The sequence below is a fragment of the Plecotus auritus genome (assembly GCF_963455305.1).
Source record: "Plecotus auritus genome assembly, chromosome: 10".
In the NCBI taxonomy this organism is placed as follows: Eukaryota; Metazoa; Chordata; class Mammalia; order Chiroptera; family Vespertilionidae; genus Plecotus; species Plecotus auritus.
Window position 1 is genome coordinate 46850418 of NC_137785.1, and position 19426 is coordinate 46869843.

General features: G+C 41.5%; 1 protein-coding gene across 1 annotated transcript in view; it reads right to left on the bottom strand.

Annotated features, from left to right (window-relative positions):
• Nucleotides 1–19426, bottom strand: part of TANGO6 (transport and golgi organization 6 homolog) — a 151738-nt gene that overhangs the window by 20756 nt on the left and 111556 nt on the right. Inside the window, exon 17 of the mRNA XM_080645013.1 lies at nucleotides 10048–10161. Within this exon, the coding sequence (XP_080501139.1) occupies nucleotides 10048–10161 (114 nt within the window). The remainder of the gene's footprint in view (nucleotides 1–10047; nucleotides 10162–19426) is intronic.

Genomic DNA, 19426 nt, shown 5'->3' on the forward strand with positions numbered 1-19426 from the left:
TGTCCGCGGGAGAGGCTCGCACCACCGCAGCTGTGCTCACCAGGCGTCTGGCACCAGTTGGTCAGCTGAGCACACTCACCACCAGGGGGCAGCTCCTGTGTTGAGCGTCTGCTCCCTGGTGGTCATTGCGCATCACAGCTACCGGTCGAACAGTCGCTTAGGCTTTTATATATGTAGATAAACCCTCTTTAACTCAGAAATTTAAGGGCAAGACTTCCGAGTTGCTATCCTATGTACTAGCAATTTTCAACCAGTGTGCTGCAAGAGTTTTTAAACATGGAATATCTGACCATTTAGTCAGGGACACTGACCTCTTTTCCCTTAGACTTTCAATAAAAAATGAGAACAGCCCACACAACAATAACCATCTGGTGTGAATGCCCTGTCTTGAACCATAAACATATAGGTCATATGATACAGTTGCATCTTATTGGTCACGTCGCATAATACGGTTGCATCTGATTGGTTAATTCTTGGTACCAGAAATCCTTATATATAAGTACAGACACCTGATTTTTAAAAAGTCACTTTGGAGCATAAAGGATAGGTAAATCAATAAAAATTATACCTTTCTTTTTTTGCCAGATTGGCAAAAAATATATTTTTTGGTGTGCTGCAGAATTTTAGTAATTAGTTTATGCGTGCCATGAGATGAAAAAGGTTGAAAATCACTGCTATCTACCTATCTGTATTTGACAAGCAATAGAGATCCTTGGGAAAACAGGCACTCATTAATGACTAAACATTCAGTTTTTAATGTGTGGGAATGAATATTTGAAAACTTGTGCTTCTGGTCTGACTGGGTCTTAAGAAGTAAAGGATAGCAAATTATGTTGGGCTTGAGACAGAACAGAATAAGACAAGCTGCTAATACACATAACAGGTTTAAAGTCATCACAACACCTTGACACAGACAAGTGATGAAACGTTTGTTATTTAAAGAAAAGTACATGGCTAAACAGGAACTGGAACTTGGGACAAATCTTTACTGAATAAACTAGAATGTCCTTTAAATCTCCTCAGCATGGAAAATTATATTTTCACCCATTATTGGTGTAATTCTTTGCCTTAAAAATAATCTTGATTTGCTCTTTCTTTAAAAAAAATAAGCAGTCTAGTCTTGGGCGGGAGGCTCAAATTGTTGGAGCATCATCCTGTAACCAAAGGGTTGTGGGGTTTGATGCCCAGTCAGGGGGCGTATGGGAGGTAATCGATCGATGTTTCTCTCTCACATTGATGCTTCTCTCTCTCTCCCTTCCTCTTTCTCTAAAATCAATAAAAACATATCCCCAGTTGAGTATTAAAAAATAAATAACAGTCAAAATAAACTTAGGAAACAGAAAAGCTGGGTAGAGACACACAGCCTGGGTTTAAGTCAGCTCTGCCACTTGCTAGTAGTGTGATCTTAAGCAGTTTGCTTAATCTCGAGGGGCTTCCTTTAGTCTTCTGTAAAATGCGGATAATACTACCTACCCCTCAGAGTTCCTGAGAGAATCAACTGAAATAACACAGTAATGCACCTAGCTCAGTGCCTGCTTTATAAAAGCACATGGCATTATTATTATTTCGTGGTGCTACATCAATTGCTTCCTAGTGGTAGGTAAGAAAGAGAAAAAACAAGAGTGTTGGAGGTCAAATCAAGTCCAATAACTTGTGGTTCAGTAACTACAGGGCATCTAGGTTCCAGCTGAGTTGGTACCCATCCTGAGGAAGAATGAGGGGCATATGCACCATGAGATCATTGCACAGAGTAGAAGGCTGGGTTCCATATAATAAAGTCTGTCTTCCAAGATCTGAGATGACTGATGGTGAGAGCCTGGCAGGATAAGATGTAAACCTCTAAAAGTTCCAGCCATGAAATAAATGGCCTATTCATTTAGATTAAATATAAAATTTTCTTTGGTAGGTTTTAAAATTACTAAAATCTACGGATTGGATAGCAGTAATGATGGTGATGGTGGTGGTGGTGGTGGTGGTGGTGGCGGTGGTGGTAGTAGCAGTAGTAGTAACAACAACAATAAGGATTAGTAGTTATCATCAGCATTGTTGTCTTTTATATTTAGCATCCTTTACAATTTGTGAAGTTTTACATGTTATCCCATCTAATTCTTGCCACCTCTCTGTCAGGTAGATAGGACTGATATGAAAATGAGGTTCAGTGAGGTTAAGAGATTTGCACCAAGACCAGAACTTGTACCAAATTCAGCAGCCCCTAAATTATTCTATGCTCCCTCATTATTTTCTCTATTAAACTGTGAGGATCCATTTCTTCCAAGGTAAGCATGTCTGACACACTGCTCCTCTTGCCTTCCTGAGGTTCTGGGATGTAGCACAGATACTTAAAGTTTAAAAAAAAAAAAAAGGAAGAGAGTAACAGAGACAGAGATGTCCCAAACAAAACAAGCTCTTCTCAAGATGCAGTAATAATGAATAGATGGAGAAGCATAAGCACAAAAGAGAAATGACTATAGACTCTTAGGGGCCCATTATTGTTGAGTGTGTCTCCTGCTTCCTCCAAGATGTGTTAGGTCCTAACCCCAGGACCTCAGAAAGTGACCTAATTGGGAAACAGGGTTGCTCTGATGTAACTAGTTAAGATAAGGTCATACAGGAGTAGGACACCAACATGACTGGTGCCCTTACAAGAAGAAAGCTAGGTGAAGACATTGCCGCACAGGAAGAATGCATATGATGACAAAGGCAGAGATAGGAGTTATGCATCTTTAATCCAATAAATGACAGAATGCTGGTAAACCACTGGAAGCTAGGGATAGGCAAGGAAGATTTTCCTACAGTAGGTCAGAGGGAATGTGGCCCTGTCAACGGTTTGATTTTGGACTTCTAGCCTCTAGGACTATGAGACAGTACATTTTTATTGTTTTAAGTCACCCAGTTTGTAGTACTTTGTTACGGCAACCCTAAGAAACTAATACAGCCTGGCTGGCATGGCTTAGTGGTTGAGCATTGACCTATGAACCAGGAGGTCACGGTTCGATTCCTGGTCAGGGCATATGCCTGGGTTGTGGGCTCTATCCCCAGTGGGGGCATGCAGGAGGCAGCCAGTCAATGATTCTCTCTCATCATTGATGTTTTTTTCTCTCTCTCCCTCTTCCTTCCTCTCTAAAGTGAATAATAAATTAAAAAAAAAGAAAGAAAAGAAACTAATACAGGGTTTAAGAGGGTTTTTTCTTTTAAGACTGAAATGGAGTCATAGTAGCTACTAGGATGTCTAAGAGTAAGTAAAGAGGGAAGTGTTTGGGGAGATAATTTATAAACTTATAGCATACATATTTTAAAATTCCTCTATGCCTGTCTCTCTTAACACTGTAAATAATGTCCAACAAATGCTAAATTCTTTCTTAAAAATTTATTGATTTGAGAGAGAGATTTGTTGTTCCACTTACTTATGCATTCATTGGGTGGTTCTGGTGGGGATTGAACTCAGAACCTTGGCTTATCCAGACGACACTCTAACCAACTGAGCACCCAGTCAGGGTCTCAAATGCTGAGTTCTTATTCCATGCCTTTTATGAATAATATCAATACTGTAAACACCTGAGTCCTGGCCAGTAGCAGAAGATGACTGACAGAATTGCTGCCTTGGTCAACTGGCTATAGCTTCACACTCCCAAGAAGGGAAGATACTCTTTAATTTCAGTCCTGAAAGGGCTCTCCCAAGCACTTTTTCAAAGTTTACAGAGGAATAATTATTACCTGGATCCCAGTCATTTTTATGTGTTCTTTTCATTTGCTTTTCACATGGAGCCTTCGATCTGTTCAAAAGGAGCAGTGTCTGTGAAACTAGCCCTGGGAAGGGAACTAGGCCTGTTTACTGTACCCAGAGCACACAAAAAAACCCACACCAGCTGTTGTCAAAATAGCTTTCAGGATAAAACAAAAACCAATAAAAGGAAGTTTCCATTAAGTCTGTCTATTTACTTATAACTTGTCATTTATGCTATGTCCTCAGGTACTAGTTCCCAGCCTGGATAGACAGACACAAGGTGAACCTAGGACACATGCACTAAACCTTTTGGATGGACCATGTGTGACTGCTGTAATTAAAAAAGCATAATGTCATACACAATGTCATTCATATTTTTTTCTTTTAGCCAGGGTTTGCCTTCTCTCTCACAACAAAGGAGGAGAGTAACCTCCAACTGCACAGATGTTAGTGAAACCACTATTCATCATGTTATTAGGAGGAGTTTTGTCATCAGAGTCCAAAACTGGACTCAAAAAAGAAGGAATTAAAAATCACTCTTGGGTGGAGGCCTGGGTTTGGCTCAGAACCTGACTCAGCTATCAATTAAAAATGAAACCCCAACTCTTCCCCCCGAAGATGCTTCAGGTTTTGCTTATTTTTGAAGATACGACCTTGTGTTAACACCTGTTTATCTTGAAGGAATGAATTCTAAAGCCTACTACTTATCTCCCACTAGACAGAGTAGAGGACAGATTATTCTTTTGTCATCTAAAATTAGGGATTAGAAGGAAGAAAAACTAAGCACTGGGAATTATCTTTTAATATTAAAAGGCAAGGGGGAAAGTTTTAATGTCAAAAGCTGCTATACTTGGTCACTATAAATCCACCTGCAAAGTTCTCAAGTACTTCACAGTTCTTGCAAGAAGTCAGTTCTTTGTAAACTACACACAGGATGGCAGTAGTAGCTATCGAGATAAATCTAGAACTATAGTCAATCCCAAATCACTTATTTTTTTTAACTTTTTAAAAATATATTTCTTTATTGATTTCAGAGAGGAAGGGAGAAGGAGAGATAGAAACATCAATGATGAGAAAGAATCATTGATCAGCTGCCTCCTGCACACCCCCTACTGGGGATCGAGCCCGCAACCCAGGCATGTGCCCTTTGCCAGAATCGAACCTGGGACCCTTCAGTCCGCAGGCTGACGCTCTAACCACTGAGCAAGCCAGCTAGGGATCAAATCACTTATTTTTTAACAAAGATCATCAACTTTTGTTTTTTTTATTATATATACAGTAGTCCCCCCTTATTGGTGGTTTCACTTTCCAAGGTTTCAGTTACCTGCAATCAACTGTGGCCTGAAAATATTAAATGGAAAATTCCAGAAATAAATAATTCAGTGATATATATGAAAAATTCATTTAAGGCTAGTACAGGGTGTTTTGTACTAGAAAATTTAAGAAAAGAAGTGTTTGTTTATAATCAGTACATTAGACATGTACTGTATATAAGAAAGGTTTAAACAGGGAATCATTTGGGGGTCTGGAACAGATTAATTCAATTTACATTATTTCTAATGGGAAAAAAATGATTTGTACTTTTTAAAATCTTCACCTGAGGATATTTTTCCATTGATTTTTTTTTTTTCTTTTAGAGAGAGTGGAAGAGAAAGGGAAAAACAGAGAGAAATATCGATGTGAGAGAAACACACCAGTAGGTTGCCTCCTGCACCCACTCTGACCAGGGCCCAGACCGGGGAGGAACCTGCAACCGAGGTACATGCCCTTGACCAGAATCGAACCCGGGACCCTTCAGTCCACAGGCCACCAGCTAGGGCGGCTTCAGTTTTTGAACAAATCACCTCTTGAACAGCCTTCCGGAACAAATTAAGTATGAGAAACGAGTTTCCACTGTAATTTTATTAGAGTATATTGTTATAATTTATTAATAGTATTATTTTTAACGTTACTGTGCCTAACTTATAAATTAAACTTTATCATAGGTATGTATGTATGCACAGGAAAACACAGCACACATAAGGTTCACTATCTGTGGTTTCAGGCCTGCACTGGTGAGTGGGGGTCTTAGAATGTATCCCCCACAGTTGATTCCATTATTCACAGTAGTTATGTCCTATAAAGTCACCACAAACACAGAATTAGTGGATAATGAACCACTGTTCCCAGGAGAAGTGTAGCTTTCTGAGAGTTTTTGGCCACTCCAAATCACTCACTTTTTAATCCCCTCTCTGTTCTTCACATCAGATAATTTCTACTGCTCTATGGAGGGTGGGAAACAGACACAAACATCTATGTGAGAGAGACACAGTGACTGGTTGCCTCCCTCATGTACCTGACTTGGATAGGGGATCGAGCCTGCAATGGAGGTATGTGCCCTTGACTGGAATTGAACCCGAGACCGTTCAGTCAGTGGGCCAACACTCTAACCCCTGAGTCAAACCTGCTAGGGCTCTTCAAATTCTTTTATTCTTTCCTTGGTCATCTCCATTCCGCTTCTAATGCGATTGAGTGATTTTTAAAAAGAATCTTATATATTGTAGTTTTCAGTTCTAGAACTTCCTTTTGGCTCTTTTTTTTTCTTTCTTTTTTAAAAATGTATTTTATTGATTTTTTACAGAGAGGAAGGGAGAGGGATAGAGAGTTAGAAATATCGATGAGAGAGAAACATCGATCAGCTGCCGCCTGCACACCCCCTACTGGGGATATGCCCGCAACCAAGGTACGTGCCCTTGACCGGAATCGAACCTGGGACCCTTCAGTCCACAGGCCGACGCTCTATCCACTGAGCCAAACCGGTTTTGGCTTGGCTCTTTTTTTTTTTTTTTTTTTTTTTTAATCATTTCTATTTCTTTGCTGAGATTTCCTTTTTTTACTAATTGCAGGCATATTTTTAAAAATTCATTGAGGATAGTTATAATAATTGCTCTAAAATCCTTGCCTAAAAATTCTAATATCAGGATTATCTTTGAGTTGGTCTCAGTTGATTTTATTTTCTATTGGGAATATATTTCATTTTCTGGGGTTTTCATATACTGAGTTATTTTGGATTATATCCTGGAAATTATATACATTAAATTATGGAGACTCTGGATTCTTTTCTTTTCCAATCAGTGCTTTTATTTCTATAAAGCAGGCAATCATCTTGCTTGGTTCAGAGGTCAGGCAGAGATGTATGCAGACAGAATTTGGGAATCCTCTCTCCAGATCGTTCCTTTCCAGGATTTGTAGCCTCTCTCCTGCAGCTGTACCTTCCTCAGGTTGGGTCCTCTGGTTCCACATTCTAGAAAGACTAGGTCTTCCAGACCAGCGCCCCTAATGCATGCCATTCCTCGTCAAATAGGCTTGGCTAAAAGCCAAGAAAATGGGAACTCATTTTGTATAGCACCTCTTCTCTAAGCATGGATTCCCCATAAGAACCTGCCTACTCTGATCACACTCCAGGGTCTTCAGATACCCGCCTACTGTATTATATGCAGAGTTTTTAGATGTTATCAGAAGGAGGGCCAGTCTGGTAGACTGTTAGCCATTATTGTCCCAATTATTCATTATTGTCTTTGGAATATGAATATGGATGTTCTAAACATTTACAATGCTTGCAAAGACCTAATTTGGGAAGGGCATATCGTTAGGCATAATTTTCTCATTCTGTCACTCAGCTCATCTTCTTCATGTTGAGGAGGGCTATTAACTCTGAGGCCAATGGAAGATACAGGTCTAACCACAGCTCCTCTCCTGGGTATCCCAGAAAATTTCATTTCCATCAAGCATAAAGTAGAATGGGTTTAAAGTGGTGTCTTTCCTGGTTCTCTTAGGCTTCAGGGTATATTGGGAATGAATTAACAAAAAGATATAGTGCCGAGACCGGTTTGGCTCAGTGGATAGAGCGTCGGCCTGCGGACTGAAGGGTCCCGGGTTCGATTCCAGTCAAGGGCATGTACCTGGGTTGCGGGCACATCCCCGGTGGGAGGTGTGCAGGAGGCGGCTGATCGATGTTTCTCTCTCATCGATGTTTCTGGCTCTCTATCCCTCTCCCTTCCTCTCTGTAAAATATCAATAAAATATATTTAAAAAAAAAAGATATAGTTATAAAGCCAAAATAAGGCTAAAAAGAGAAAATAAGTATTTCTTTTTTTAAAATATATTTTATTGATTTTTTACAGAGAGGAAGGGAGAGGGATAGAGAGTCAGAAACATTGATGACAGAGAAACATCGATCAGCTGCCTCCTACACACTCCCTAATGGGTATGTGCCCGCAACCAAGGTACATGCCTTTGACCAGAATCGAATCTGGGACCCTTGAGTCCGCAGGCCAACACTCTATCCACTGAGCCAAACTGGTTAGGGCGAGAAATTAAGTATTTCAATAAAAAAGTGAATGCAGTATTTTCCTCCAATGTGATTACTGTATTGACTGCACAAAATTCTGGCTACTTTCAAGTAGGAAAGAGATAGAAGCTGCCTCATGAGTCAGAGGTGGCGATGTCTTCCCTCTCTGATCCCAGTCTATCACCTGATCTTCTGAGCCTCTGCCTCTCCCTGGACTCTCTGCCTCCTTTTCAAGCTGCCAGAACCACAGAGGTCCTTGGCCGGCACCTCTATGAACAACAGAGCATTCACTGAAACCTGGGATTACCTTCTGGCACTCTATTGCTTGAGAGATAGTGATTAGAAGGAAAAAACACACCAAACTTCATCAACAAAGTGGCATTTTCATTTCAGCTGTTCCTGGGGGCAAAACAGAGCAGTAAAGAGAAATCCCAGATTGAAAGCTTTGTGGTTATCTCCGCTTCTCATTAAAGTGGCCCTGATGATAATCACACCTACGATTACAAGATTTAACACACCTGGTCTCAAGGATGCCACAGGAAGAGGAATCATCCATCCATCCTGTCCCATTTCCTTTTCTTTATTCACTGAATAAGCACAATTTATAAATTTTGGTGAGTGCAGACTAGAGTTGTTTTGAGAATAGAAGTGTTTCATTCACATGGCCTTTTGAAAGTGACAAAAATCTTCCATGGCCACAAATTAGTTTAGTACTGGTAAGACAAGCAGCGTTGCTTTCATTGGCTACACATGGATATGAGAACTCTGGATAGTGTTTCTTCTCTCACTTTACTAACCAGGCATATCTTCTCTCTCTCTCTTTCTCTCGCTTAATGAGAGTGTGTTGCACTCGGAGAATATTGTAGATTTATTTTAATAGTCTATCATATTTTAGACAAATTTTTATTATGAAATAATTTTAGATTTACAGATAAGTTGTAAAGACAGCACAGAGAATTCCTGTATATCCCTCACCAAGTTTTCCCTATCGTTAACAATTTACACAACCATGAAATATTTGTCAAGAGTTTTGTAAATCTTGACAATGGATGTAAAACACTCACTCTTTCTTAACCCCCTCTTGTACAGCAGATTCTCAACAAGAGCAGTGTGTGTCCTACAGAGATTTAATCATCTGAGTTACTGAGTTATGATCTGTATGTCCTCCACTCCCATCAAGGTCCTAGATAATAGCTAGGGGGGAACTCATGAGTCCAAGCTTGTACCAAATGGTGTCAGAAACTTGATATGGCAAAATTCCAGCATGAATAAAGCCTGTGTGTCTGGCAAAACTATTACTCTTCTAATGGCTTCACTGACACTTAAATACCGATGTGCCAGCCGCAGACGAGCACTGTGGATGCCAGTAAGTGAATTATTAATGCAAACTCTCTCTACAAAGTCAACTGGGAATAAGTGTCCATTAAGATCAAGAAGGAAATTAATTTAGAGGTCACTCATTCTCAGATCACATATGGATATAAATACTTTCTTCCTGTGTTGGCCATACACTGAGGAGAAATCCAGCCAAACCCACTTGGAGGAGGAAGAAAGTTTAATTTATGCAGCAACTAAAATCTCATGGATTGAACTGACGGCTAGAAAGGAAACATTTAAAATGAGGCCCTTTTGTAATTCAGTATGAACTATTATGAGTCAGGAAGGCAAGTCACTGAAGTTGAGGCTACAGAGGCAGGCTCAGTGCCTTCCAGCTAGCTCACCTTGGAATGCCAAGACACAGAGCCTCAATCTACAAATCTGTGCTCTGGTTTCCTGTAGCCGTTAGTGTGTAATTTACCTGCTATGTTACAGAAGAAACATCTTCCTGAAGATGCAAACAATACAATTTCCTGCTACGAAATCCCTGCTTATCGATTCATCTGCATGAGTCAACCCAGGGAAAAGGTTTGAGGCCTGCCCTGGTGAAAGGAAGACTGATAAACAGACAAAAACCAGAGGTAGGAAAATTACAAATGGTAAGAGACTGAGTTACCTCTGTAGCTTTCTGGCTGAGTCCCCGAAGCAGCAGCACAATCACATGGATGGCAGCTCTGCGCACTTGAACTTCATGGTCTGTTTTAGCCACAGCAATTAGACAAGCTGTTACCTAGGAGAGTGAGGGAAGAAGTCAATAAAACTCAGGATTGCACAATTACATAAAGCCTCTTAAATACGTCCCACTTTCTATACATCCATCAAGAACAATCAAGCTTAGAGACGGGAGGAAAGTTTCCTCATTCTCAGTAAGAGAGATCTAGTGTTGAGATCTTGATTAAGCTTTTCTGGAAAAGGACAAAAACCTGGTTTGGAATTCAGGAGGGAAATTAGGGAGTGGGAAGGGATACGTGTATATGGCCATGTGCAATTTAAGGATGGGAATACGTTCTGGACAATACGTCATTAGGCAATTTTGTCATTGTACAAACATCACAGTGTACTTTTGCAAACCTAGGAATATACCCTACTACACACCTGAGCCATACGCTGTGGTCACCATCTTATATGAGGTCTGTTGTTGACGGAAATGTCATTTTTGCGGCACATGACTGTATAATAAAGGTATGTTCAAACGCAAATATTTTCTCAAAAGTGGGAAGAACTGCTCAGCTGGTGTGGCTCAGTGTTTGAGCATCAACCTATGAACCAGGTCATAGTTTGATTCTCGGTCAGGGCACTGCCCGGTTTGCGGGCTCAATCCCGTGTGGGGCATGCAGGAGGCAGCCGATCAATGATTCCCTCTCATCATTGATGTTTCTATTTCTCCCTCTCCCTTCCTCCCTGAAATCAATAAAAATATATTTAAAGAAAAAAAATGGGAAGAACTGTTACTTGCCCCCCTTTGGGAACACTGAATCAGAGGAAGAAAAGCTATTCCAAAACACAGCGGCACCTGGGGACTGAGAACCATGGAGCTTTAGCTAAGCAGGCTTCAGAGTTCATATTCAGGCCTGGCATGAATATGAATGTGCCACTGATGAAAGTTTCTGCCCAGGGACAGAGAAAAACATAAATATTCAAACTGATCTTTAGCATGTCCAAACTTCCCAGTCCTACAAATCCAGCTTATACCCCATGTGAGTCACCAGGGGCCAATTTCAGAGACTCCCTGCCTGGGCTTCTTCTTTTGTGGAGGAGGTCGTTCAGGGCTCATTCACTTTAAAAGATGGCTCTATAACAGAAAAGACTGGAAATTACTTGCAAAACATGGTGCCAGATATATAGCTAATAATTACACGTAATAAAATGAGAGTTTCTATACCTTGCTCCTAGTAGGCATAGAGGTACCACTAAAAATATTAGCAACAAACCTTTCTGAGGCACTTGTGCAAGATTTAAAAAGAAAAAGCAAAAATTTAAAAAGTGTGACCAATGGCAGCACAAAATAGAAGGTAAGAAAATTATTCAATTATTCAATGGTCTCTCACATTGTTATTTGATTTACTGTGTGAGTGTATTTCTTGGCCAACGTGGAGGAATTTCTAGCTATGATAAGAAATTAGCCAGATTGTGTGTTTGGAAACATGTATTAATATACATATATTATGCTTAAAGAATGGTTTCTTTTTTAAAAAATAAAGGCACAAATGAGGACATAGGCTTGTGGAGAAATTTTAACTATGCAGGTTGTATTTTTCACAGCTTTCAAACAGTTGGGCATAGTTCAAAGTGTCTAATTAATCAGTGATGGCAGAGAGATGAGAAGAAGTAGCTTGTTCTTAAATATAATTGCATCTGTGGTGCACTGGCATTCAATCAAGTTGTATATCCATTAGATAAGTTTGCCGCTTGCAAGTGGAGGAAAAATCCCAGAAAAACTCAACTCTTTGGGGACTGTTTTTCAATGTGATCCAGCAAGCTGCTTCTGCTTTTGACCTGGGACACCCTGACCCAAGGCCATCAGTGGCTTCCATGCCCCTGGCATTAACGGTGAAAGCAATTCAGTCCTAGGAGGAATTCCTTGGGCGACCTCCAAACAGGCAACAATATAATAGCTACCTCTACTTGCAGGCTTAGTATTTACAAGGTAAGAGCTGAAATCAGGGAAACAAGTTAGAGCTAGGTCTGAGTCTTTCTTGACACATGAAAGTTTAGCTGATTCAGTCTGATAACTAAAGTGTGAAAGCCAGCACAGGGCTGTTTAATGTGCAGATGCTCCCAAGCCTCTTTGCCGGCTTCCCTCTAGGTTTTCGTTTTGGGTCAGTTTCCACGTTTGTGGGACCAAGGCTTCCTGGCCTAGAACCCTGCTGGTGTCCAGCTTTGTCACCTCTGCTCTGTTCACTTGCTGAGTGCACTATGCTTCTGCCTCGGCTCTCAGTGAATTCTATAATTAGGACAGGCAGAGCCATCCTGGTTGGCAAAGGACTTCCCGGGCAAGGCCAGTTCTCGAAAGCCTGTGCCACCTTGAAGACATGACTGACAGAGGAGCTGGTTATTACAAGCCTTGCTGAGATCAGCTGGAATGGTTTCCTACTTGTTACAGGATGTTAGTGATTTATGCACCAGACTATACCATGCCCATCTGCAATTAGCCACCCGGGACAATCCCGAAGAATCTGTGAATAGGAGAGTGTTCATGAACCTTCCTTGATACCTTTGCCATAAATACCAAGTTCTATGAAGTGTATGACAGCCAGTTATGCAAAATGTTTTTAAAGCATCAAAATTTTAATACAAATCTTACAGATATCACCTAGAGGTAAGAAAGGCCTTCTGATTTCCAGGTTAAACTCCCAAAACTAATCTGTAATGTTGCTCTTCTGCAGGCCAGTGGGATAGACCCCTCACCAAATGCATGGCCACTCTCTTCCATCCATCCAGTCTGAACAAGCCACTCCCATGGCTAGTCCCTCTCACCTCCAACCCCAACACACTCAACATTGCCTTCCACCCCTAAAAGCTTTGGCAAATAGATAGATGATGTAAGGTCTTTACTAATTTATGAACTGGTGTAATGTTTCTATTCTAAGTCCTCCCAGAGAACAGAAACCCATTCTATGTGTTCTTCAGGTTGCCTGCCTAAGGGTCAATGTAGCTATTTTATTTTTTTAAAAAATATATTTTATTGATTTTTTACAGAGAGGAAGGGAGGGGGCTAGAGAGTTAGAAATATCGATCAGCTGCCTCCTGCACACCTCCCACTGGGGATGGGCCCGCAACCAAGGTACATGCCCTTGACCGGAATCGAACCTGGGACCTTTCAGTCCGCAGGCTGATGCTCTATCCACTGAGCCAAACCAGCTAGGGCTCAATGTAGCTATTTTAATAAACTGTCCTATGTAAGGGTTTTTCGTCATTGGCTAAATTATGTCAATCATACCCACTTCTGAAAGGCATACAGAGAGAAGGAAGATGACTGCTTGGAAACACTAAAGGTCAGCTTAAGCAATTTGACACTTGATAGGAGCCAACAGAAATAGGAAAAATATCACTCCTCAAATAGCTGGCACAACCAAACATAATCAGAACTGTATAAATAAATAAATAATATAAATGGCAAGATTGGGGGGAAAACAACCCTTGGAAAATTCCAGAAGAGAGGTACCAGAGTGGAGGTATGTATCAGGAAAGCATGATTTCAATTTTCCAACTGCATCTTCATCCCTTTTCCAAGCATTTCTTTTGTTAAAATTCAGTTGGTCTGCTAACTAGTCTGAAACTAGACCATCTGTCCCTCTGTTTTGTAAACTAAGAAGACTTAACAGCAAAGGCAGTGTGGTCTCTAATTCACACGTGCTAGGCTTGCTCATTTAACCTGCCACGAAAGAGAACCACCGAGGCTACTTTAGCTTCCTGCAGGTTTCCCAGGGCATCCACCTGAGTCCTGGTCTCAGGGGTCTACGTGCGCTCACCCTGCACAAACCCTGCCACTTAGAAACTGCACTAACTGTGGAAAACTGGTAATAAATGCAGGTCATGCAGTGGGATCAGAGGTGGAAGCTTTGTATCAGCTTCGTGGGCATGACATTAGACGTGAATGCTCCTGCACTTGTCCCCTGGGGCATATCTCATTTGCTGCACTGAGGTTGGGCCTCTCCCTGTAATTGACTTAAATCATATTTACTTCTCATTGAAAGTGATAAAGAATAAAGAACTTCTCAGGATTTGGTTTCAAGCAACACAGCTCTTGACAAGAACAAGAGGAAATTGGGGAAAATAATAATGCTCTCCAAACAGGTTAAATCTTGACATCGACAGAGAGAAAAAACCTGAATTCCTGGTACAGAGAATGTGGAAGAGATGATCCTACACTTGATATTCCTTCCCTACCAGCAAGCACTGTCTCGGCATAGAGCCAGGGGTGGGCAAACTTTTTGACTCGAGGGCCACAGTGGGTTCTTAAACTGGACCGGAGGGCCGGAACAAAAGCATGGATGGAGTGTTTGTGTGAACTAATATAAATTCAAAGTAAAGGAGCGGAGGGGAGAGCAAGAGAAACGGATAGAACAGCCGGATCCGGCCCGCGGGCCGTAGTTTGCCCAAGGCTGGAGACAGTCCACAAATCTGGACCACTCAACAGGGGTGTGGTATTCTTCAGATGCCTGAGGGCTGTAACTCTGACCTGCAGATCAGATCGTGTAGAAGAGCCTATGGTGGCTACTTTGTTCAATTTTATCAAAACAGATTACGCTTCTCCTCTTTCTCTGCCTGGCTAACACTTGATCAATGTAACGTCCTCACTGCCCTGGCATTTCTAACGGAGGGTCGCAGCTCTGCATTGCTCAGCGCCCTGTGCTTGTACTATGCCATCCCTCCAGTCAGTCCACTGTCTATTCATCCCTCTGTATTTCACACTCCCTGAGATTTCCCTGGGGAGAGAGACTGGGTCCTTTACCGGTGTCCTCTAACATACCTGGCACATGACAAATGCTAGTGAAGGAGAAGTCCTTCAGTTTGCAGCCAAAGACAGGTTTTCCCAAGGTTAGAGTTCCTTCCCCACCAGTACACACAGGGGCTAAGCTTTTTGAGACTAGAAGACTTCCAGAGCTTTTATAAGACACTGAGAGAACTGTCAGAGAAGCACATACGATAATCTTTTAAAATAAATTAGATCGCTTCATTCCTCTGCTTTGGCTTCCCATGTCACTCACAGTAAAAGCCAAAGTCCTTACAAGGCCCCACGTGGACTACAATAACCTCTCTGATTCTTCCCTTACCCTCTTCACTCAGGCCACACTGGCCTTGCTGTTATTGGGCCTCAGGGCCTCTGTACTGCTGCTCCCTCTGCCAAGAATGCTCTCTCCCCAGGTCGCTGCCTGGGTCAACCCCTTACTTCCTTCAGGTCTCTGCTCAAATGTCACTCATCACTGAAGCTTTTCCTATTCATCCAAGTTCACATACAAGAACAAGCCCCCTTCCTGCCCCTCACCTTTCTAAATTTACCTCCGTAGCACTTATTCCATCCAACCACAGTACATATTTGTGTACTTGCTTGCTTGTTTATTACCTAACTTTCCTCTGTTAAGTGTTAGTTCCATCAGGACAGGAACTTCATTGTGATCAGAACTGGATCCCCCCGCTCCTAGCATATGGCTTGGTTATAGCCCCATCACTGGCATAGAGTAAATGCTCAATAAATATTTGTTAAATGAAGAAATGAATGAAGAACTACTTAAGAGCCATGCCAAATATCCTACTTTTTCCATGAGAATGGACAAGAACAGTCTGACTATAGGAGGATTCAATGAATGAAATACTAAGACTGTCAGGTGTCCAATCACGTTCCAACTTGTAGTCCAGCCAAGGCGACCGGCTTGGCACTGATGACACGGCAAGCGTGGGATGGTACATAAGAAGGAACATCTAAAAAGAAGAGACAGAAATTATGTGGGATGGGAACACCTGGTTTTTCAAATCAGAAGTTTCACTGCCAAAAGCAAGTGCTATTAAGATGAAGCTACATGACCCATCCTGTCAGTAGCTTTTTTCATATGGCAAGTCTCTTCCTTTTCAAGGTCACAAAAGCAAGGGTCATGGGTTCGATTCCGGGTCAAGGGCACGTACCTGGGTTACAGGTTTCATCCCTGGCCGTGGTTGGGGCACATGTGGGAGGCAACCATTGTGTCTCCCTCACACTGATGTTTCTCTTTTTCTCTCTCCATTCCTCTCTCTCTAAAAATCAATACAAAAGCTAAAAACAAACAAACTCCCCATCCACAGACATCTGGGTGATTTCAAAATTTTTACTTAAAATTTTTATTGAATTATTTGGGGTGATATTGGCTAATAAAATTATATAGGTTTCAAAAAACACACCAAGATGGCAGCATAGGTAAACACCTATACTGCTGCCTCGCACAACAATTTCAAAACTACAACTAAAAGACAACACGGATATCATCCAGAACCACCGGAAAGCTGGCTGAGTGGAAATTCTACAACTAGAAGGAAAGAAAAAAGGACATGAGACTCAGAGAAGCTGCAGAGGGCAGAGGTGCAGAGACGCGGAGGCGCGTGCGTGTGCGTGGAAAAGGCGGGTGGCTGAATACGCAGCTGGCTTTCTCGAACAGAAGGGAGACAAAGGCTCCCCACTGCGCTGAACTCCAATTCCGGGCGAGACTCGGGGAACCCAGACTCATACGGGGTGAAACTGGACTGTCAGGAGGAAGCACACTGAGACTCAGGGGAGCTGCGGAAGGCAGAGGTGCGGAGGCGCGCGCGGAGAGGGCGGGCAGCTGAGCGCGTGGCTGGCTTTCTTGTTCGGGAGGAAAACAAAACCTCCCGACTGCACTGTACTCCAGTTCCGGGTGAGACTTTAGGTACCGAGACTCATTCGGGGAGAAACTGGACTGTCTGACAGCGGGCGAAACTCAAGGGCAGCTTTCTCAGAGGTGTGTGCAGCCATTTCTGTGGGACACTGAGACCCAGGGGCCTCTTAGGGTGGGGCTGACGGGAAACCAAGGCTGTCTGCTCCGCCCTGAGACTCCGCCCCATCCAAGCTGAGCACAGAGGCTCTCCCAGCGTAGACACAGCTGATCCTCACAGCCAATTGGCCTGGAGGTCAACTCCTCCCAGTGATACCAACAACATTCAAGGTTTAACTACAAAAAGACTGTGCACACAGCCCACAAAGGGGTGCACCAAGAGTGTCCACCTCAGGTAACTGGGGAGGCTGAGCCACTGGGCCCTGTAGGACACCTAGCACACAAAGCCACTCTATCAACTCAGGGAAGCAGCTAAAATGTGGAGACAAAGAGGCAGGTCACAAATGAAAGAAATGGAGGAAAGCAAATGACTGGATATAGAGTTCAAAACCATGGTTATAAGGTTTTTCAAGAATTTTCTAGAAAAGGCCGATAAATTTAACGAGACCCTCGAGGATATGAAAAAGGACCAACTAGAAATTAAGCATACACTGACTGAAATAAAAAATAATATACAGAGATCCAATAGCAGACTAGAGGATCACAAGAATCAAGTCAAAGATTTGAAATACAAAGAAGCAAAAAACACTCAACCAGAAAAGCAAAAAGAAAAAAGAATCCACAAATATGAAGATAGTGTAAGGAGCCTCTGGGATAACTTCAAGCGTACCAACATCTGAATTATGGGGGTGCCAGAAGAAGAGAGAGAGCAAGATACTGAAAACCTATTTGAAGAAATAATGACCGAAAACTTCCCCCACCTGGTGAAAGAAATAGACTTACAAGTCCAGGAAGCGCACAGAACCCCAAACAAAAGGAATCCAAAGAGGACCACACCAAGACACATCATAATTAAAATGCCAAGAGCAAAAGACAAAGAGAGAATATTAAAAGCAGCAAGAGAAAAACAGTTAATTACCTACAAGGGAGCACCCATACGACTGTCAGCTGATTTCTCAACAGAAACTATGCAGGCCAGACGGGAGTGGCAAGAAATTTTCAATGTGATGAATAGCAAGAACCTACAACCAAGATTGCTCTACCCAGCAAAGCTATCATTCAGAATGGAAGGGCAGATAAAGAGCTTCACAGATTAGAAAAAGCTGAAGGAGTTCATCACCACCAAACCAGTATTATATGAAATGATGAAAGGTATTCTTAAAGAAGAAGAAGAAGAAAAAAGTAAAGAGAAAAATTATGAACAACAAATACATATCTATCAACAAGTGAACCTAAAAATCAAGTGAATTAAAAACCTGAGGAACAGAATAATCTGGTGAATATAATAGAATCAGGGGCATAGAAAGGGAGTGGACTGATAATTCTCAGGGGGAAAGGGGTATGGGGGGGTTCATGAAGTGACTGGACAAAAATCATACACCTATGGATGAGGACAGTGTGGGGGAGGTAAGGGCAGAAGGTGGGGTGGGAACTGGGTGGAGGGGAGCTATGGGGGGAAAAAGGAGAAATAATTGTAATAATCTGAATAAAGATTTATTAAAAAAAAATAAAAATAAAAAAATTCTGGCTTCTGAAAAAAAAAAAAGAAATGCTGAAGGGTATTCTTTAAGAAGAGGAAGAAGAAGAAAAAGATAAAGATAAAAATTATGAACAACAAATACATATCTATCAACAAGTGAATCTAAAAACAAAGTGAATAAAAAATCTGATGAACAGAATAAACTGGTGAGTATAATAGAATCAGGGGCATAGAAAGGGAGTGGACTGACAATTCTCGGGGGGAAAGGGATGTGGGTGGTGCGGGAAGAGTCTGGACAAAAATTGTACACCTATGGATGAGGACAGTGCGGGGGGGTAAGGGTAGAGGGGTGGGGTGGGAACCGGGTGGAGGGGAGCTAAGGGGGGAAAAAAGAGGAAAATTGTAATAATCTGAACAATAAAGATTAAAAAAATTTTTTTTTTAAATTATATAGGTTTCAGTTCATGAGTTATGGTTTAGTTTAGGTTGAGTCATATGAAGAAACCAAGTAAACAGAAAAAAAAATGTGGGAACCATTTCAATATTTGACCCAGAGAAGTTATAATAAGCTGAAATCTTTAGCTGACATAAACATACAGTCCTGCAAAGGCCTTTTCTTAGGTGTTACAAGTTGATATTGCTAAACAACAAGAAATTTGCTAACACAACCAAACATCAGGTGCCTAATGTTTCATGTACATTAGAGCAATTGAAGGTTTTAAGTCAGTAATAATCATTGTTTCTAAGTTATTTTTAAACAGATACAAAAAGTTGGGCATAGGGATATGTCCCTCATGGTGTTCAAGGAGAAAAAATAACTGGTGTATAACTTTCCTAAAAATCCTAAATTGGAATTTAATTTTAAGAATAGCCTTTATAATCAATAAAACAAAGCATATAAAGCTCATGAATGAGGAAATACCATAAATTCAAGTTGATGAATAATCCATGAGTGTATTTCCAGAGACCCCAGTAAAGTTTCATCTGTCCTTTCTCAAGGTTTCTTCAATTTTCTTCAATTCTCTTAGTTA